Source organism: Microchirus variegatus, assembly GCF_963457635.1.
Source record: "Microchirus variegatus genome assembly, chromosome: 8".
NCBI lineage: Eukaryota > Metazoa > Chordata > Actinopteri > Pleuronectiformes > Soleidae > Microchirus > Microchirus variegatus.
The window spans coordinates 3,366,023-3,388,635 of NC_139809.1; the positions used below are offsets into that span (position 1 = coordinate 3,366,023).

The following is a 22,613-nucleotide window of genomic DNA, read 5'->3' on the forward strand; positions in this document are numbered from 1 at the left end:
ATTCAGTCACGATGATTTCTTTTAATATAAAAAACAGTTTATTGATTTATCAACAACTGTCGACTGTACAATAGGGATAACGATGCGTGTGCTACACAGTCTAATGTACGCTTATTCAGAGACCAGTCCTGTGTGTGAGAGGATTAGAGAAATATGATGAAATACTTAAGAAAGCAAACCGAACAAACCCCCCAAAAATGTCAAATGTAGTAAAAGCTTTGCCTGCCACTTTTTAGGCGTTAGAATTCTTGTAATTCTTGCACATCGGTACGAGTCAAACAATAGAGGTCATAATTAACACTTAAGTCTGAAGTTAATCACAGCTGCCTCTCCATTAAACCCATCAGTCCTCCAGTTGATAATTATCCATTTTAATGTTACAGAGGAGCCAGTGTTCAGGTCTTCAGGCTGAATTTCTGCCCGTCAGAACCATAATGGTAGAAAACGGCTGAAAACCCAGATTTTCTCCATCTTCCAGTCTCAAAAGAAAGACATTTCCAGAATTCATCCCCGCTAAAATCCAATGGACAAAGATCTGTATTCTGTGTTACAGCAAATAATGAAGAAAAAAGCCGCTGTCAGGGAGAAAAAAAAAAAATCCAAATTAGATTTCCGAAAAGGTCATTCTGGACAACGAACATGGGGGGAAAAAAGCGGAGTAGGGAAAAATTGAAATAGAATATCCTCTTACAAAGTCCTAATCTAATTTCCACCCCCAGAGGAGACAGAAAATCACGGAGAGAACAAGAGAGAAAGAACCATCACAAGTGTAACTGGACACCAAAATATAAATCTATAAAAGGCCTTTTATTACTCCATTATGTACACTTTTCACAGGACCTCCAAGGAGAAGCTCCAAATGAAGCGCCGCTTCTAGTTGTGTCATGGAACTTTAGCTCCACATTTAAAAAGGACAAATAAAAAAAGAAATATCCAACAAACAGAAAAAAAAACAAAAAAAAAAACAGCAAGACATTATTTTCTTCTTCGTGCCTTGGGGCGACTTGCTCTTGCTGTACAATTGTTAGCTGTATGAGTGAGGAAGGGCGGAGGTGAAGGACCACGATACATCCACGGCCTCAAAAGCACTAACGTTCCAGTTCAGTCTGGCACCGCCAAACTTCCTGCCCCCCCCCCCCCCCCTTATCCACCCCAGGACTGCAGGCAACCTCCATGCTGTCTTTTGTGGGGAAGGTTGAGGTTGATGGAGTAAGAGTCTGATGTTCCTGAGCATTGGAACATGCTCTGATCCAAAAAAAAGCAGTCTGCACTAGTAGATCACTTCATACACAGTGGCCTTCTTGTCACCGGAGCCCGTCACAATGTACTTGTCGTCGGTCGAGATGTCGCAGCTCAAGACGGACGAGGATTCCTTAGACTGTAAAAAGAACACAAAACATTCAAGTCAGAAAGAGTTAACGTGCTCAGCGACAGCTGACGTTAAATGGAAAGGATTAGCTGACTACAGGCCAAGATTAGATTACAGTGACATCAAGTTCTGGAAAGTTGGCCCTCAAAAAGACTTCTTTGTCAGGTCAATAATACAGGTTCAGTTTTCACTGATAGGAGAGTCCTGTCAGGCAGCGGTTGCAGTGCCCTTCCTCTCACAGACAACCATGCATACTTTTGGACGAGCTGCAGACAGAGTGTATTGATCTGCATACCTGGAATATGCTGGCGCCATAAGGAGTCCTCCAAGCATTCAACAAATTGTCCTTCCCAGTGCTTACGAACCATTTACCTGCAAAGGAAAAAAAAAAAGTGCATTCATGCCTCCTTCAAATGACAGAGTGGTAAAAAAAGAGAGCGACAACCAATAAATGAAGAGCAGCCTGGTCTGTAACCCTGAGAAAACAGTAGACATTCAGAATGAAAAAAAAAAAATGAAAAAAAAGAAAAACACACTCCACTAGGCACTAAGTAAAAGGTCCCTCTGCCATTAAATACAGTCATTATTATCTCTGTGTACGTGTTCATACCACAGTAGGCGAACTTGAGAGAGAGGACGCAGCTCTCGTGCAGGTGGAGTTGATATTTGTCAGGCTTCGAGTGGTGGAGCACCTCCACGTTGCTGCTCTCCATGCCCACAGCAAGCCACTCTCCCGTCGGACAGTAGCCCAAAGAGAAGATCTGAAAAAAGGAAAAAAAAAAAAAAAAACTATTGACAGTTCTGGACTAAAACAAAAAACCAGTGAGTTTGTGGGTGATCTGTGTCTCCGCTATGCTGCCGATATTCTTCTCTGCTGCACCTGTGATGTGAAATCATGCTGTTGCAGCTGTCGACCCTCCCTCAGATCCCAGGAGCGAACGGTGTTGTCAAGACCGCCCGTCCACAGCTTAGTGCCATCATGGGATATGTCGATACAGCTAGCACCGTCTGTATGGCCCTGGAACTGCCTAAAAAAAATCAAAGTCAAACAGCAAACAAACATTTATTTACAGACATTCTCTTTGCAAACATTTTTTTAAAAATATGACTCACGGATGACAGCAATCCAAAAGAGTTTTCTTCTTACCTGACGAGAGTCTGGTTGTGTAGGTCCCAAACGGCAATGTTTCCATCGCTGCAGCAGGAGAAGCAGACTTTAGCATCAGGGCTGATGGCCAAGGCGTAGCACGCTGGGGCCGAGGAGGTGAGCTCAGCCTTGATTCGGGGTGTTTGTGAGGCCAGATCCCAGATGGTCAATGTGCTGGCCTCGCCTCCAACAATCAATGTGCGGCCATCAGGCAGTAGCTTACAGGAGCGGATGTAGTTATCCCTGTTCTGTTGCACAAAGGACAAAATCAATCAATACGTGTTCAGGGCAGTGGAGCTGGAGATGGATTTTTGGAAGAAGTCAGAGGGAAAGAGGATTAAAATACTTCATAATAAAACAAGACAAGGTTTTTGCTCAAACTGAAACCGAGTAAACACATTTCGAATGTGTGTCGAGTAGCACATTTACTGTTATACTGTGTCTGTTGTGGTACATCGGTGGTATATTATTTGATTATCTTATGCATAAACAGTTTATACTGCGTGTGAAAAAGGTTTAGAGTCAAAAGGTTGAATCATCGGCTTCCTCACCAGACAGTCCAGTTGGGACACAGGACTTTTGCTGCCAGGTTGGCTAATGTCCCAGATCTTGACACAGCCTTTGCCACCAGTGTAGACATGACGTGTGGGGTTGCTAATCGTAACAGCGCACACCACCTCGCCATGATTCAGTGTGTTGATCTGACGGGCATGGCGAGGAATACCAGGGCCAATCAGGGCATCGGGTGGGAAGGGCACAGGCTGCATCTGACCATCTGCACTGACGTGGAAGGAGTAGGCCCTGTAGAAAAAAAACAAAAAAAACAAGGTGTTTTAAAGGGGACATATTATGCAAAATTAACTTTGTTAATCATTTAATTACTTATATTTGGGACACCGGAGGCCCTATGAGTAGGCAAAGAGTGAAAAAACATTTTGTGTGTGTTTTTGTGGTCTAAATACAGGAGATAAAACAAGTGCCGACGAGGGCAATAGTATCCAGAGGTCTGCAAAGTGTTCTATTCTTGGCTCCACAGTGCAGCACAGAGTTCTACACAAACTTCCAGCCTCAGAGGATTTACGCGTCCAATGGATACATTTTATATAATGACGGCAATGTGCCGGCTAGAGTCGGTAAAAGACACGCTTTCCCAAATGCTAACTGCTGTTAGCTGCCAGAGCCTCAGTGACGCAGACGTAGTTTCCGGTGTCTCATTTGCATATTTAAAGAGACAGGCACTCAAAAGCGAGCGTTCTGAACAGGGCTGTTTTGGCAGAGTGATTGAACTGCTGTGGTGCTTCATCCTTAAGATATTTTGACCACTGACATGTTCATTAGGACACCAGGGAACTAGGTTGACTTGGAGAAATAGGGTACAAAATGAGTCCTTTAAAACAAAACTAGTTATAAATATAGACGCCAGATAGTCAAATAAACACATCAGGACAAAACCTTTGGTGAAATACTTACGGTTTGCCACCAGATATGGACGTGAGGCTGGCTGGAAGGCCTGGTGCTCTCATGTGAGTGTGAGGATCAAATCCCTGAAAGACACAAGTAAAGATGTGCGTGACTGACCTGTAATCAATGCAAAATCAACACAGTGCTCTCACCGTGTGCAGTTTTTGTCGGCAAGACCAAATATAGCTAAATGAAAGGGCTGTGGAAGGGTGCGTTACCATCGGGGAACGTCCGTAGGCTGCAGCTGCTGCAGCGCTCATCTGAGGGGAGATGTGCAGACCAGCATACACACCAGGACTAGTCAGACCTCCGTTCATTTCATGATGACCCATCATGGCAAACGGGGTAGGGTATGACCCTGCGATGGACAGAGGGGTACGCAGAGCTGGTGCAGCTACAGACAAAGAGAGGCGAGGAATATTATAATAACAGTCCTTCAGAAAAGGACGGAATAAGACGCTCAGTAGCTACAGAGAAAAGGGAATTGCACAAACCGAGAGCCTCCATGCCTGGTGGTTTGCCCAGGATGGGCCTGAGCCCAGGAGTGGAGCTGGTGCCCGGGGTGGGGGCATCGTTGCGGGGGGTGGGGGTGTTAGACTTGAGGCCAGGCGTGGAGGATTTGTCATTCTGGTGAGGGAAGGAGAGAGCAAAAGTGGTGGAACCAGGCACTGTGCAGACAATTTGAGCGCAAACGGAACTTAATCCAATCTAATTCTGACAACACTCATAGTCCTGCAGAGCCATAAACTGCTATTTATTCTAAAACCTATTATGGCCACAATGGGGATGTGGCCGTTTTTATCCCCTTACTGCTTTGGCTTAATCTTTTAGCGAGGCAGAGGGGGAAAAAAAACCCAGAATAGTTAAATACATTGAGCTATTAACAGAAGACCTGACTGATCCTGATGCAGGACAATATTATCCCTGACGTTTAGTCATGCACTTAAGCACCGACAGTCATTCCTAATCCACTGCAGAAAATGTCCTAGATTTATTTGCACATATCACTTTGCTCCCTCTCTGCAATTTAAACCCACGTCTGTCCCCGGTTTGTCGTCAACTCTCTTACATGACTGAGCTCCTTGGCCTTGGACGACGGAGTGCTACCAGAGGACGCCACTGATGCAGGGCTGTTGGGTGTGTCCTTCTTTGGAGGGCGGGGCTTATCGATACCGTTTTCAGGTGGCGAATGGGAAGGACTTGCCCGAGGAGTGGCGGGGTCCTGGAGAAAAGGAAACAGAGAGAGTTTTATATTTACAGGTGCCATATGTAAGAATGTGGCCAAAAACGGTTACTACATTCAAATTCAAAACACCAAGGTCTTTTAGGTTTCGTTTTCTGACGTAACTGGCAACCCGTGGTTGCTCGGCAGCTGAGACTCTACTGACTGCAATGATTTGCAGTCTGCAAAAAAAAAATGTTTATGCAAATATTTTGTCTGTACTGTTGTTGTTGGCGAGTTCAGTTTGTTATATGAACATTATTCCTCAGTCTCTGTGACATATTAAGAGGATTTTATGGCCAGTTGCTTTAGCTTTATTACATAATGCACCTTTAAGCTCCAGTGTTATTTCACATCTCAGCACAGTTACAGTTTCATCCTTCACTGCTTACCTCATTTGACACGTCTACTACCAGGTCATCACTTTTCTCTCCATCGCTGTCCTGTAAAATAAAATGGCAAATTAGTCAGCACAATAAAAAAAAAAATGTATTGCAATGTGAAATAGGACTACGCGAGGGCTCTTATTTTTGCATCGTTTTCCAACAACGTACATATCTGCTCATGCTGTCCTTCTCTTCAACTTTGCGTTTCTTGGAGTCCAAACTGTAGTCGGAGGAGCTGCGGTGCTTCTCACTGGCTGTGCGTAAGCTTTCTGACGGGGATATCGAGTTGTTCTGCAAAGAGAAAGCCAAACACTTAATTGCCCATTTTGCCTTTTCACTGAAAAAGAAACTGGTGAGTCATTCACGCCTTACAAATTCAGAGAACATGCCGTGCCAACTGAAATACCAACGATGCTTCATTTACAGAACTGTGGATGCCGCGGGCTCTTAAAATGCAGCTGCAAGCCTGCTCCCAACAGTTCCTGACACCAGCCAAGCCCAATCTCACACACAAGCCTGTCCCTGGCTACACAACAGAATGGGCCCGTTATCTGAATTGAAAAGGAGGAGGGCTTGTTTCCTGAGCTGGGCTCCCTCCTCCTCCTCATAACCGGACAACAAACAACCTCACAGGGACATGAGCAGTGTGTTGTGGGTGAACAGAGGGCCTTTTCTCCAGAGTCAGTCAGGCTAAGCATGAGAGAGAGAGAGAGAGAGAGGGGGGGGGGGACAGAGAGAGAAAGGGATAGACAGAAATGGGGACTCTCTGTTGTGGGCATTGGACATCGATTGCTGTGGCGTGCTTAGGAACCATGTCAGCTCAGGCGTTGAGCTCTGATAAAGAAAGAGAATCTATATCCTGCCAGTGGACACAGCAGCATGATGGGACTGACTGCTGCTTCTTCGTGAAGCTGGCCTGCCCACACAAGCTGGGACAACTCACTCCAGACGCCAACAGAATGGGAGGAGCTCGGCAGGTGTCCAGCAGCTTTCACGGGGAGTTTGTCATTTGCCTCCAACCTGCCAACTTCTCCCTTATTCTCTGTCCCTTCCTCTGAGGACCGAAGCAACAACATGGACCAAGTCAGCAGCAGCTCGGAGAAGTTAACAATGGCCCGACGGACAAGCAGTCTGGGCAAAGGGCCACCGTCTGCATAATGGCTGACTTTTAAAGAGATGCTTAGCGTGAGTCATTAACCAAAGTCACCACTCTGCTATCAGATGACCTGGGACAAGAGCACAGAAACAAAACAGGCCTGCTAATCGCCCCGGGAGTTCCATTTCTTCAGACATGACTGCACCCATTCAGCGAGCCAGGCTCACAGAAACACAATCTCACAGGCCCATCACAAGCCATCAGGCCCATCAGAGATCGCAGCCATACAAATAAAATGCTTTAGCATCTCCAGCCAGGCAGGTAAGGGAGAGAAGGAAAACAAAACAAATCCTCCACGCCAAAGAGAAGAAACAAATAATAAAGACGGTAGAAAGGATAAAAGTCCTTGTGCGTCTCTGTAAATGTGAGGAAATAACAAGGCTTCTAGTCTCTTCGGCGTGATACCAGTCATTTCCCTTCTGGATTAAAACACACAGGACTTCCATTTTCTAAACCAATTAATACATTCACTGACACAAAATACAAAACATGTGCGTAGAAGAGGAAAACAATAGTGCAACATACACACACACACGCACACAATATAATGATTTAAACCAATGAGCCATGAAAACTATTGATAAAGATGCAGATTTGGACACTTACCGTACTCTCTGCGTCGCAGACGTCACAACGGAGGCGATGATGAAACCAAGTGGAGCAAAGAGAAACACGAGTCAGTTAGCAGATCAAAACAGATGCTTGTGCTTGAACGTGTGAGATTCATCTGCAGGGCACATGGCCCCCTCTTATCACTGTGTGTTTTAATGCTGTTGAACAGCTTATTTTGTCATGGGCTGGGAATGTACCAGCTCATTACCCAGACAGAATGTGAACAGACAGGATGTGGCGCTCACCTAAGGGCCTTAGGATTCTGCTCTGCAGCGTGAGGAACTTATTTGCTTTTAACCTGTTTTACATCTACGCAATGATGTTGCAATTAATAATTTAATTACTTCGAAAACAAACTGGTGACATAGCTAATGGCTACACTACCGTACAAAAGTTTGGGGTCACCTATACAATTGTTTTTTGTGTTTTCCATTAAAAGTCACACTTTTATTCATCATCATTCATCATCATTCATTCAGTTTATTCAAAGAGTTGCAAAATGAATAGAAAATATAGTAAATACATTGACGAGATTAGAAATAATGATTTTATTCAAAATAATAATTTTGCCCTTCAAACTGTGCTTTCATCAAATAACCAGCAAAACTGTTTTCAGCTAATCGCACAAGGGTTTTCAAGGGTTTTCTAATCATCCAATAGCCTTCTAACGCGATTAACAAACACATCTCTCCATAGAAGACTGGATAGATGGTTGGTGGAAATGTGCCTCTATACACCTATGTACATATTCCATTAAAAACCAGACTTTTGCAGATAGAATAGTCGTTTACCACATTAACAATGTATAGAGTATTCTGATCCATTTAATGTTATATTCATTGAAAGAAGAAAGTGCTTTTCCTTAAAAAATAAGGACATTTCTAAGTGACCCCAAACCTTTGAACGGTAGTGTATATGGACGGCCATATGCCGTACGAGTTTAACTCCTCACCTCTGTGCTCGAGATCATGATGGTTTTTCTCATCCTTCACCGGGAGGTGGGCTTGGCTGCCCAGGGCACCGAGTGCCAGCAGACCTGATCCAGATCCCGTCACAGGGGGGATGCCGGGCGGCTGCAGGCCTGAGGGGTGAGGTGGCAGCTGAACCGGAGGCCCGTGAGCGGCGTGGGAGAGGTGCTGTGCTTGGAGTTGCTGCTGCTGTTCGTATAGACGAGAAGATAGACAGAGAAGACACCGAGTGGGTCGGAGGGAATGGGCAAGGTGAAACCACACACCAAACACGAGTCTGATCAGATAAACCCCAGCCGATATTAGCGCATTCACACATCTATTACTGTCAGGATCAGAAACCAATCCCCCCCTCGGTGCTATTTCCATACCAGACCAGGGTGGCATAAGCCCCGGATCCGTGCTGAGGAGAGAAGAAGCTATGACTCATAATAAACTGCTCAACACGTCTGATGCAAAGCTGCGGGGATCGACAAATTCAGTCGCACAGCGCTTGGCAGTGCACGAGTCTAAAACAACAACAACAACACAACTAGAAAAGGCAGACTCAACTACAGCTTAACAAAGAGGAAATATTTCATACTGCAGCACAGAAGCTCAACTGTGCCATCAGCGAGTTGAGCTATCCTCGTACGCTCGGTTTACATCATGGTACGGTTTGGTTTGGTTTGGTTTGGTACAGTACTGTATGGTTTGGAATGGTAAAGCTCTGGGTCAGGCTTGCGTTTCGACTGACAACAACAGTACCTTTACTTGGTAGCAAAACGAAGGACCAAATTGAATAACAACAATACAAATGACAACAATGGAGGACGCTCCAACAGCTTTGTATGAGAATAGACTGTGGGCATTTGCCTCAACTTCCATTTGATATTTACTAGTCTAATGGTAACTATTTTGATAATCAATTAATCGGTATGAGCTTTTTTTCATAATTAAACCAAGATTTCTGATTGAATTAGCTTCTTAAATAATAGAAGTAAAAGAATATTTTCTTTTGTTTCTTTGCTCCACATAAACAAAGAAATCATTAAAACCGTCATGTTGGTTTGTGGACAAAACAAGCCATTCAAGAACATCGTCATTTCCAGGTTTGACAAACACTGGTCAAAGTTTTGTAACATTTTATGAACCAATCGAGAAAATAATCGACAGATTAATCGATTACAACGATTAGTTGCAGCTCTAGTACCGCACCATTCTGGTGCCAAAGAATGGAACGGCTAGGCTATTTTGGTATTATTCCGTGCATACCATACTGTACCAAACTGTTCCATGCAGTAGGAAATACGGCTGTAAAGCATATGAAGCGGTGTCAGAATCAGTCAGCCTGTGGGCTAAACAACTACCTGTTTTAACACTTCAAAAACACAACAGACATCAATTCACCAATTTCCTTTTTTTATGTTCTTGGATTTACAGAACATGAATTCATTGCACACCCAAACTTTAAGAGACTGTGGGACCACTTAGTGCTACACGCTGGCACTCTTTCCTCTCTCACTCGGAGCATTTGAATGTGCGTTTGTGTGTGTGTGTGTGTGTGTGTGTGTGTGTGTGTGTGTGTGTGTGTGTGCGCGTCTGGAAGGCTGCTCCGGGAGCCAGGAGCAGGGGGTCCCATGCTGGCACTCACTCAACCCTCCAATATTCACCATCAATATTTGAAAGGCAGAGGGAAATGGATGGGAGTTAAAAGGCACTCAGCATGGAAGTAAGCAGTTTAAAGCAAGGTTAAATAATACTTAGCCGAGACGCCAATAAAAACATCAGCAATTTATTACTCGTCTACAAGCCAACTGAATAATTCAGCTGCTGTTACAGCATGTACCTCCTGTCTTTTACGGGGTAGATTTCAATCAGTGACCATTTCAGGAATATTGGACATTTTATAACTGGGTAGCGGTTCAATATGCGGCGGTACAACTCGGTAGGAATTTGCCTTTAAATTTCCTTTTTTTATAACTGACATTCAGTGACAGGGCAAATTACACTGAAAATATGACCTCAATAATGATCTACTGGGCATTTTTAATTGCTTCTTGCTTTCTTCGTTATCTGCCTCGAGGGTAAGGAGGACTGTGTTGAAAAAAAAAAAAACGGTGAGATTTTTAACTTGTAACCTTGTTCACTGACCCATTGGACAGATGTCAATCTAATTACAAAATAAAAAAGAAAAGACCAGGGCAGAGTGAGAGAGACAGAAAGAGATGGAGACGGATAAAGAGAGTGGGAATAAAGAGCAAGCGAGAAAGAGAGTGTGCTCTAATATTGTGTCCATGAGGGAAATTAAGGAGCCAGTTCATTGGCAGGGGAGAGCAATCCATGCTCATTGTGTTTAATGAGGCACTGATGGGTAATATGCATGGCTGATCAGCAAGAGCCCTCATTAGAGGACCATAAATGAAGACAATAATAAATAAAGCAAGGAGTGTGGCCCATTTCCTCTAATTTAATATTTCAGGATAAAGACCTCCTCTTTGCCCCTTTTCTCCCTGACCGAGTGTAGCTACAGACGTATAAAAACACAGGCAGACGGTTTAGTTTGAGTAGTGTTGTGAAAACACAATCGCACTTGGGCAGGAGAAAGATGCACAAACCCTTCAAACCAGGTCCGTCAACAACAGCACAGCACATGCAGATATTTAATGCCGTCTCTCCATTACTGCATCGTGTGCTGTGTTCCTTTTCCTCATTGTTCAACGTGCTTAAAGCCATGTGAGGCCGCGTCCAGGTGGCCACTCGCAGGGAGAACGATGGACTTATCTGAATATTTTTCATGTGTTTAAGTGAAAACAGGAAGCACCACCAGCCAGGTTCATCTCAACACAACCAGCTGCCCTACTTGCATCCTATTAATGGCCCACGGCTCCATCAATAAGGCATGCAGCTGGCTCCTGGACGCTGTCTGTCTACTTGGCACGCTCTTTCACCCCACCTTGCTCTACAATATGCATGAGGATTTTGGCATGCCTACAGAGCTTCTCCTCGATGAATAACCAACGGAAGGGCATTCGTAAAATAAACATACAGTAGCTACATTCGCGGCTCCTCTGACACGAGCAACCAGCGTGACTTGGAATGGAGGCTGGACCAGTTCACGCCAGGTGTGAAACAGGAACGCACGTTGAAATCATGAATTGACGCGTCAGCCTTCTAGGGTGCACAACGCACGTCACGATATTTAATGCTACGACGTTCAAGTTATCGATGACGGCCAACAGATAAAAAGATCACATCGACACCAGAAAGGACAACAACGTTGTTCGCGCATTATATTGTTAAATGTGAGAACACAAACGCACAGGAAGGAGCCACAAATCAAATTTGCTTTTCTTTTCGGGAACAACTGCTGCTTGCAGCTGCTCTGCCTTAGTGCGGGTGTAATAAAGCATCTGTGTCAGTCCAGGAGATAAAAAACAAACCACTCTCCTCCACCCATTGAATTCCAATCTGTGCCTCGAGTCATCAAGCCAGCCCTTCTGTGCTGGCCTCTTACGTATGCTAAAGTTCCGGCAAAGATTCAACTGTAATAGTAAAATCACAGATAGTTTGAGCTTTGTGTTGAGGGTGAAACCAATCACTTCCCTTTTTTAAAAAGGACAGGTTGAGTACCACTGATCAATGAGGAGCAGATGGTATTTCGAGGCAGTGATGAACACCGCACATTACCGCTCAGTGCTGCGGTGTGCGGAGAGAGACGACACCGTTGCAGCACAGTCACAACTGCCGACTGCCGTCTGTGCCGTCTCGGCGAGCCTCGCAGCACTGGCTGTGTTCTGCTCGCACTCAGCCTCCCAATTCCCACAGCTATCCAGGTCAGCAGTGAGGGATGAGGCTCCTCGTTAAAACCTTAGCCAATTAAAGCAATGCGTGCTGCGAAAGGGATCTCGAGAGCTCTCAGGCTCACATTTATAAACACACAACAAGGCAGTGAAGATGCCACAGAGACTAAAAGCGAGAACACCAGACCAGAGCCCTGGAGAGCTGCAATTGCTGTGCATAAAGTTTGAATTTAATGGTGAAAAATATAGCACTAAAATGGCAAAAAAAAAATAAAAAAATAACACATGATTCAAGAAGGGGCAAATCTGCACTATGAGTTTAGCATGTGGTGTATCAGATTGAATCAATAGTTCAGACAATTGTTGAATGAGGGTAATGGAAAAGTAATGTTTACAGCTTCTGATAATCTTATGTGCAGATTTGCCCCTATCCAAGGTCAAATAAAGGAATAAAAGGGGGTATACACACGGTGAGAGGCAGATTGGGAAGTCCACGTACCCCGATGATAGCATTCAGCTCGGTCATTGTCACCTGTTTAGCCCGTTCCACTGCCTGAGCTACCTGCTGTTGGTGCTGTGGGAAGACATTTACAACAGATGATTGGCACAGGCTAACAACGTCTCTCTCACACCCACTTATCCCGTCTCACTTATCTGTGACTTTCACACCTAATTTTCATCACACTGCTGCAATTTTAAAAGCGAATCGCAAATGCCACACATAATTACCGTGAATTGCCCAACCTGAACATTATTTTGCAGGAGCATCTTTACAACAGCGGCAACAACAACAACAACAACAACATGCAACTTTATTTTAGAGCTAAACTTCCACAGTGTTTGGGAGCCACGTTTCAAACTCACCTCTTGTGACAGGAAAGGCATAATTTGAGCTAAAATTGCGTTGAGCCGCTTGGCAATCTCCGTCTGTGAAACAAAAGAGGAGCAAAATGAGAGAGGGTAAAAGTATGAAACAGACAGTGACTTCACATAACCCCGCCTCTAATGTTTACACCGATTAAGTCAATTGCTGCGGCAATCAGAACTGCTTGACTCAACATCCTCTAAACAGCGTGATATTGACATTTGAAATATTTAAAACATTAGGAGAGCCCAGGGGGATGGAGCACAGCTGTGCTGAGAGTGCACTCCATGCTAAACGGATATGAGCAAGCAAAGTGCTGCTGTGTTGAGAGGATCCTCTCTCACTCTGCCCCGCTTCCCCTCATCTGCAACAGCGCTGTCCTGCAGTTAACCTCCGAGTTAAACCACACAACCACACCCCAGGAAGTAAAGGCCCACTAACCAGACGGCGCTGTTTACTTACATTTGACAGCAAAGGCCATTTACATTAGAGGTTATAACTGCAGGTTGAGCAAAGATTAGAAACCATAATGACCTCAAGGGTAACACACCTCACGTCTATGATCAATAATACCAGCCTGTAAAACGTTATGAGTGCAGTGCTAGTGCTCCTCTTTTACAAGACTGGCGGCCAGGCCATTTCTCACTGCAATCAGCTGCCCAACGCAGCCCCCCCTCCCCCCCTCCCCTCCCAACCACCCATCCATCTACACAACCCTGCCTCCATTCCTCTGCTTGTCTACCAACTGCCATGGCAACGGCTGCAGCCCTATCTTGCTGGGATCATTATGCAAATGGAACTTCTGCTTGACCGTAACGGGCTTTAAAATCATATTACGTGCTTAGAGGCAGGTCATTAAATTGAATTTTCAGCCCGTCGATCACATGAAAGTAGCAAATGAATGGCGAAAAAAAAAAAAAAAAAAAAGAGCAACAGGAGGAGGTGTGCACTGCTGGGGAGCGGTGATTCACCTCCCCTCTCTGCTGTAAAAACACAGACAGCTTCCTCTGATTCCTCCTTCTATCAGAGGAGGACGCTCAGGTTTGAGCTCAGCACAGGGAGCAGGAAAAATAGCCGTGCCAAAGCTACATCATCAATGGAATTTATGGGCTGCAATTCAACCCAGGGCCACTGCAGAACACAAACACATCACAGGGATTTTCTCCGATTTTTCATTTGCAGCAGCATAGTCAATGTACTTTGCAGACTGCCAGCCTATTTATTACACATGGCAGAAATGCCAGGCGGCTTTGGCAGCCAGATGTATTACCTCTGAGCGCAGCCAGAGAGATTGGAGAGTAATGTCCAACAGAACAAGACCTGCTGACCCAAGCTGCAACATGGATAGCCACTTAGCCAAGGAAAGCCAGCACGACAACAAATATAAAAAGGGTAGCATGTGTCACAGAAGGCACAACTATAAACAAGATGAAACGGATGGTAAAATAACTGCCGTCTTCAGTCAAGAAAGACAAGAATGAACTCTGACGCACAATAAATGTGACCTATAACGGATGAAAGGTTTATATATAGAGGTTTTATGGGAATTAGAATTAATGCAATGTGATAAGTGCTCTCGCAAGAGCTGAAGAAGGCCCTCAGAAATAGTTGAAAAGCTACAGAGCCGGTATAATCCATGTTTGTTGAGATAAGCCACGTCAATAGCAGTCGAACATTTGACAGGATTTGTGAAAAGGCCTCGAGCGAACAGAGCATTCGTCTGTAGCTTAGTGTCATGGTGACAGCTGGCTGCTAGAGGTCAGGAGGTTGCCGATCCACCGTGCCCTAAACAACTGGCAGCATCCACCGTATCACAACACAACATGTAAATACACGGAAAAAGCATCAAGCCAGCTCACCACCGCTGTCAAAATAGATATAGTGCAGCGCTCTGAGGAGGGTTTTTTTTTTTCCACTGGCAGATAAAAATGGGGCTGTTGCCACTTTAAGTAGATGACAGCTTGGCCCTTGAGAGGCCAGCTTTGTGCTGCTGCTACACAATTACAGGTACTCGGACCTGTGTAGCACCACTTTGAGAGCACTCTCAGGCTGGCTTGTCAATGCTGTGCAGAAAGGTATTGGCCTGTTGCTATCAGCAGTGGCAAAATGGAGCTGTGACACTGATGAGTATTAAATACAGAGGGGGGAAAACAACTGGTGGCTCTGATCACATGATCCAAATATAAACAATACTTGACTCATCATATTTGGAGGGTCTCCAATTTGTCCCAAGATGACAGCGTTTCCTGATTTTTCTAGTAGGGTGAAATTCAGACCGCTGCTTCACTCGTGGCTCGTCCGAGCCAGAAACTGAGGCACGTTCCCATTAAACTGAGATGCTGCTGAAAGTCGCAGTGTTGTTTTTAATTTGCAGCGATTCCAGAATACGTCTCTATTTGGCATTTGCGGTTATAAGCATTGATGTCAAATGCACCAAAATCCTGCCTAAATGGATGCATGAGTCATTATTATGACATTGTGAGCTGCTGCTGCTGCTGCTCGGGCGGTTTTCTCAGATGATGACTTGAATTTTATAGCCATAAAATAACAAAAACAATTTGAGCATATTAACAGACGTGACACCAAACGGCTCACGACCTGTAACTCAACTCCAATTCAGCCCTTTATGTCAGAGATATGAGAGCTTTGAGGTCTTAAAAAAAACCACCGCCTGTTGAACCAATTTCCACTGCACACCTGTTTTATTTGAACGAGCGTTAACTTGGATATTGCAGATAGTTTGCTCCTGAGCAAACGCTCGTGTCTGCGTTACGTCTCTCTGTAACGACTACAGGTAAGAGCCAAATCTAGCTAAGCCTCCCCAACAGCAACCATGTGCAGCTCTTGGAAACAAGCACCAGATGATGGTAATTACTAGCTGACATCACGCAGCAGAAATGAACCGTTTGCATCTACATACTGTCACGCCTGATAGAGGTTGGGGGGGGGGGGGGGGTCACATGACACTGCGACATCGGTCCATCTCAGCTGTGTTGGTGTGTGTGTGTGTGTGTGTTTGTGCATTCTCAAATGTGAATTACGTCCACCGCACGGTAATGAAAAAGGCACAGTTGAAGGAATGGATTTCCACAGTATGGAATAAATCTCCCGGCAGTAAAAGAATATGGTTGTGTGTGTGCGCATCCGATAGTCTATCGCAACCCTGCCTGTTAACCACTCCCCCGTCTTTTCCTCCTTCCGCTGCCCGAGCCTTGAGCTGGGGGAGCTGCATGAACGGGGCCCACACTGTTTGCTCACAAACACTCTGTTCAGCAGGTTAGGGCCCCACTGATGAATTATTCAAGCGCTTCCATCAGCTCTGTTGAGGTTCCTGATAAAAGTCAGGCGCTAAAATGGATCAGTCGATTAACCTGTTTACACAGAGCTGGGCCGTTGGCCCCTCCCCCAGCCCTATTCTCCGACTTGTCTGCGGCTTCCATCCCCCCTCCTCTTTCCTCTGGTTGGCGATAAGTGCCTGACAGAAGCTATCACAGCAGCCAGAGCCCTGACAGACATGTGGCAGTGTGACACTGGGCCCCAAGACACTGATGGATCACCCTCCCCACACCAATCTACCGTGCCCCCAATGGCTGCTGCTAACCATGCTACGGCTGTCTCGAGAGAGAGAGAGCAGGCAGCTTTGCTGGTTTAAGAGCAGCTTGCAAGGGAATCTCAGGATTACTCATTCAAACCATCTTTATCGCGTCAAGCATCGGAGGCGATTGATCTGTGGAACAACTGCAGAGAGGATCTTTTGATGAAGATAAGGGCATAATGAGGGACAGACGGACTTTTGCCCCATTCTTGTAATCACGGCTCATTCTAAAAAACAGGCCTCCTTTTTAATCATTAAGTCAAAGGCCAAGCCTGCCAAAGTCTACCTCTAATCTTATCAAAACCGTCAGACAAATCCTGTCTATATACCACTAGCAAATAAAACAGGAGGTTCAGCAATTCAGCAATTATGCAAGTAATGATACTGCTTTGTTTGTTTGCAGTAGATCCACCTGTTCGCAGCCTGTTGCCATGCTCACTTCAGTTCACTCAGCAACTATAAACGGCTTTTCCTGGGTCTGACTTTCTCCGACACTGTGGGAAAAGCAATGAGCTGAAAAAACACAAGAAACCCTAAATGGTACTCACCTGTTTGTGCATCTCTATGTTCAGCCCGTAGGACATCTCATAATACTGAAAAGGAGAGCAAAGATTCAGATGTAATCAATGGAGTCGATAGAAGTCACATTTACAACAAGGTTGTTGCTATTTTTGTTGTGTTCTACAACTCGTGCATGATTGAAAAACTATATACACATCCGTATAAATATTATAATCGATCACTACACTGATTACATCATCACAAGGTTTTAACGTGATTAAAGTCCAATCCTGCCGCTGTGAGCAAATGTGATAAAATAGACTCTGAGGGAAGAAAAAGGAGTTCTTTGAACAGCTGACAGCAGATATTCAATAAATCGATACGGTGTTGTTTATAGTGTGGGCACAAAGAAGAAGAAGAAAGGGCTGGATTTATTGATCACCATCTTAAGCTCTCAGATCTCCAGGATGTCTGTTTACTTAGCGTAACACGATTGCTCAACACTTGATATTTCAAGCCAGGTCAGTCTGTCTGGCTGAAATGTAATCCGTGGAGCCCACAAGTGGCAGCCAGGGCAGAAATGGCTTTCCAGTCAGCGTCTATTTGATGAGGCCAATGCATTATTCAGTCCATTAGCTTCTTCGAAAATTACTCTCAAACAAGAGAGCCATTCTGTCTGAGATCAGAGCCCCACAGCCGTAGCGTAACCTGACACCCAGTGCTGGCTGTGGGATACTTTCCTACATGTTTACCTAACCTCCTCCCTGTCAGGCTGACATGTTGTTTTCCTGTGAAAAGAATGTTTAACTTAAGCCTGCGTGTATTGGTTTAAGTCATCCCGGGTGTGTTTACCTGGGACAACAGAGCACACTGCCACTGAAGAGCCTTCTGCGTCATGTCTAAACCAAATTCCTGCATCATGGGCACACCTATGTTTTCCTAAACAGCTGATTAATTTAAAGATAATACGGCACGTTTCCACCTCCAACCAAGCTTGACGTCTTGCAGAATAACCTGCAGCGCGTTCTGCGTCCTCCATTTTGTTTGCTGTGGTGAATTTTTTTTTTTTTTTCCCCACACACTGCTCTGGCCCTCCACCAAAGAGCTCAACACCTAATTTATGGCTGTGCATATGTCTAAGCGTGTCTCCTAGGAGAATAATCAGATCGGCACACACACAGAGGGCAACGCTGCAGGCGACCCCTGGAGATCGGGGGCAAACTATAACGCAGCCGCAGCCCACTGCCGCCCGCCACTCAGGAAGAACACCTCTGTAACAAGCAGCCACATCAAAACCCCCTGGGGGCTTTCACAGGCCTGTACGTGACACTCAGCCCGCCCTAACCACCACACAGGTGATCACAAAAGCCTCGTCTCACTCCACCCCAAACTAGATCTTCAACAAGCCTTGCAATTTGGAGCCATAATTGCTCCCCATTGTAACACAATCTTACCATGACATAGTGGCGTTGCATCTCCGTCTTCTCATTGGCCAGCTTGTCATACTCCACCTTGAGACTAAAATAGAAGACAAGGTGTCAATTTCAGGCTTCTCTGTCACTTCAATAACACACGCAACGATTTGACAGCAGTGTACGTAAGAAAAATGTGGTCTTTCTTCATTTGTGCAGAGGTCAACAAGCACACGTTAGCTTCGTTACTCGACAGGGAGCAAACGTTGAGCGTGTCTTTCTTCGGTGGAATCGGGCGGAATCCTTACCTGTGATATTGGGCTTGTAGGAACTGAAATTCATCTTTAATCCTGTCACAAGACTCTGCTACGGTGAATTTAAAGCCAGGCTGACCGGGCTGATGTGGAGGCTGGAAGGGGGGGGGGGAAAAATCACATCAGTCCAGAAACAGTAGAGGGATTTCTTCATCATCTACTGCAATATGTCCCATGTTGCTGGATAATAATATAAGATTATTATCATATTATATTAGACTATTTGGAAGCACATATCTTCTCTGCAGATAATTGAGCAGGTGGGTCTGCTACACACTTCCTCGAGCTAACAACACGGCATAAAAAAAGCTTTCACACTAAACATTTAAACCCAGTTTGGGAAAGAAGAATTAAAACCACCACCACCACCACCTGTCTTTATATTCAGAGTCATATGTTAGTTAGTGCATGGTTGAGTAAATATCTCCAGGCGTGCACGAGCCATCTGCGTCCATTTACAAACTAAGTGCACGTTCTGATGTAACATAAACACATTAGAATGTAACATACAGAAATGTGAGGAGCTGCTTTTGACCGTCGGTCAGGAACCATGTCACACGCCACTGTTGTCACACACACACACACACACACACACACAGAGAGATCACAGTGGAGAGGAAGCGCGTTCTTACCGGATGTCGGCCTTGTGGATACATCTTGGAAAACTATCCTTTGTTTATGTCTCCAGCGTTCAGCAGGTCCTTTGGCAAAAAAAAAAAAAAAAAAAAAATGGTGCTACTCAGAGCCACACCAGCCTCGGCTCACAGGGGGTGAGGAGGGGGTGAAGGGGGGAGGTCGAGCGTTGGGGAAAAAATGACGCGGTTTAATCTATAGACAAAGAAAAAAAAAAACACACACACACAATAAGTAGTCAGCGCACCAAATTAGTCCAGTGTCATTAAAAATAAGAGTTTTTTTTTTTGTTTGTTTTTTTAAACACACACAAAAAAACACCAGTGTTGTGCGCTTTTCTGATTTCTGGATGACCTTATTCGGTCAGTGGTCAACGACTGACTCCCAATAACACACATATGTCGCATTTTATCGTTTACATTCATGCGCAACAACACACACACACACACACACACAACGAGGAAATCGCCACTTTTCGACGTGGAAATCCAATGTTTGCACTGTTGTGACTCAGATGTCGACTATAGTGTCCAGAACAACAACAACAAAAAAAGCCCCATTACAGACCGGGGGAGAGGGAGGACGGACAGGCCGGGGCCGACGGCAGCAGCTGCCGCCGCCGCCGCTGCTGCTGCTGCTACTGGCTCAAACACCTCGTGTTTGACTCGGTGATGGAGCGACTGTGGTGAACCCGTCCAACCTCCCAACAACAAAACAACCGACAGAAAAGACTCTGGAAACCAACAACTCTGTGTGTGTGTGTGAAACAGGGCTACGTACCCGTGCGCGCTCCGTCCGACTTTTGCTCCCGAAGAAAGCGAATCAGAGCGGGCTGTAATTCATGCATTTAATCCCTCCTCGGTGTGGAGCGCAGATCTCGACACGCATCCTTCCCGTACCGTCTTTTTCTCTCCGGAGCGCGAACAACCACAGTTGGTCGAGCTCGATTAAAACTACTTTAAAAATCTCAACCTCCGGGTGAATGTGGAGCTGGTTAATCCACACGAGGGAAAAAAAAAGAAAGAAAAATTAAAAAATCCCTCCAAAAATCTGTCTTCCGACTCGAGTGTAGGGTTGGAGATTCTTTAAAAGCGTAACATGGTGCTCGCTCTCTCGCTCTCTCACTCCACAATCACGCGTTTCCCCCCCTCGGTTGTCCGGCTTCACCCTGGTTGTTGCCACACACAGGCAGCAGCAGCAGAGGCTGAACTGCCGTGAAAGCGCCTATCTGTCCAATCGGATTACGGGGAAGGAGTACGGTCACATCTGCCTATCGGAGAGCGACGGCCCCCACGTGGGGCGCGAAAGCTACATGACATCATCCCCGTGGATCCAGCGCCGAGGCTTCATCATACGGTCCGTCCGTCCCACTGTGTTCAGCAGCAGCAGCAGCGGCAGCAGCAGCGTTAGTGCCGCCGATGGTAACGTTCACATTGGACAGCACTAATTCCACATCCGAGCCTCATTAATGTGTTTTTTTTCTATTATTTATTATTATTTTGCAGCCCACATAAAGTTGATGAATTATTGGGTGAGACCACCATCATATGAGGAGGGGGGGGGGGGTGAAGCATGGTTCAGTTTGTATCTCCATACAAGGAAAACGTGGGTGGAGTTTTTATTACATTGTTACAAAATGTTAGTGTAAAAAAAAAATGTACTATTCTTTATTTATAAAAAAAAAAAAAAAAAAAAAAAAAAGCCCTTCCCACACATGATGAGCGCGTGAAGGACACAATAACAACCAATCAATCGACGATAACCTCCATGTTGGAGCCGCGGGGGGGGGGGGGGGTGACACACAACTCCGTCATATATTGTTGTTTTTTTTGTCTAAGTTTCTCCTGATTCTTGCACAACACGTCCACGCTCCTGCCTGTGAGGGTGAGACAGAGAGAGAGAGAGAGAGGAGATGATTGCCTTTGTCTGATATGAACATCAGCCATGTCTGAGCTGCTCTCTGCTACTCCGCCTTGTTTTGAAGCCTCGTCTCTGCCCCCACGTGGGTCCCCCCTTCTGCGGCTTTAAGGCCTCTCGTCCAATGGCGGCGCGGCGCACTTACTCCGCGCGCCGCCATTGGCGGAGCGCCGTGGAGGCTGTCACTCAACGGAGCGGCGTTGTCAATCAATACCACGCGGGGTCGAGCGCTGACAAATGCCTGTGCTCCTCGCTCCTCTGCCGGTGAATGGAGCCGGGAATCGCTGCTTAATTAGCTCCGAATGGCTTTTCTCTCCAGTTCAAACAATCTGTTACCACCACGTGGTAATGAGAGCCTACATTAAACAAAGGAAGAAAGGAAGCATGCAAACAGTTGTAACATTACAACCTGTAGTTTTCCTTTACATATGGGCCTGTGTTGCGCGCAGAAAGGATCCTGTGCACCAGTCGACCTGTTCCGACATTAAACACTAACCTAACATTGATGTTATGTTGTTAGGCTGGGGCTATAATAAAGCTGACACAATTAAAAAAAAACACTACAGCAGTACAAGTCATTTAAATAGCGGTGTATTGTTTGTGATATCAAACCTGTGAAATTAAGAAAAGCACCATCACATGCATTAAAAAAAAAAGAGGCAGAGTAATTATGTTGTTGTCTTCAGTCTTAATGAGCAACACACATTCAAAAGCTGCCAAATTAGCAATATATGGAATATAAAGTGCCGTCAAAACAACGGAATACATTATTTAAACACTTGCATTCTTTGTTTAATTAATTAGTTTTGCAAGGTGCTACATAAATACAGTTGTACGGTCTTCATAAGCCTTACACAGAGGTTGTATATAGTCCAACATATGTTCACTATTATGTCATTTTGGATCTAAATGTTTTGATGTGCAGAGGCTGAAATCTAAAACTGAATAGTTTTTTGGGGTTTTTGTTGTTATTGTTACGCTCCATGTTGCCTAAAAAAAAAAAAAAAAAAAAAAAATGCCTCTCTCTCCCTCTTTCAGTTTTCTGTTTTGAATCTTCGTGCTTGTGACGTTATTATTATTATGAGCGGTTTATCTTGTGATAAAACCGGCACTGATTCACACCGACTGCAGCAGCAGCAGCAGCAGCGTTGTGAGAACGCTGAGGTCATTTTTGTCATGTTAAGGTCTGAGATTGCCCAGCGGTCGCCTTACTTGTCATTCTCGTCAGCCACCTTGAGGATGTGGGATAACTGTGTTATTTCCAAAAAAAAAA

The 22,613-nt window shown here is 45.1% G+C and overlaps 1 protein-coding gene across 1 annotated transcript; it reads right to left on the reverse strand.

Annotated features, from left to right (window-relative positions):
* Positions 1 to 277: 277 nt before the first annotated feature.
* Positions 278 to 19,480, reverse strand: tle3a (TLE family member 3, transcriptional corepressor a). The gene is given in 20 exon segments (XM_083893186.1): positions 278 to 1,378; positions 1,665 to 1,741; positions 1,980 to 2,130; positions 2,250 to 2,397; positions 2,517 to 2,764; positions 3,068 to 3,317; positions 3,987 to 4,060; positions 4,196 to 4,371; positions 4,472 to 4,604; positions 5,047 to 5,199; positions 5,592 to 5,642; positions 5,754 to 5,876; positions 8,290 to 8,297; positions 8,300 to 8,510; positions 12,603 to 12,677; positions 12,968 to 13,030; positions 17,112 to 17,156; positions 18,519 to 18,582; positions 18,785 to 18,885; positions 19,423 to 19,480. Coding segments are annotated over 20 exon segments (2,283 nt in total). The 5' UTR covers positions 19,447 to 19,480; the 3' UTR covers positions 278 to 1,270.
* Between the last annotated feature and the right edge of the window lie 3,133 nt (positions 19,481 to 22,613).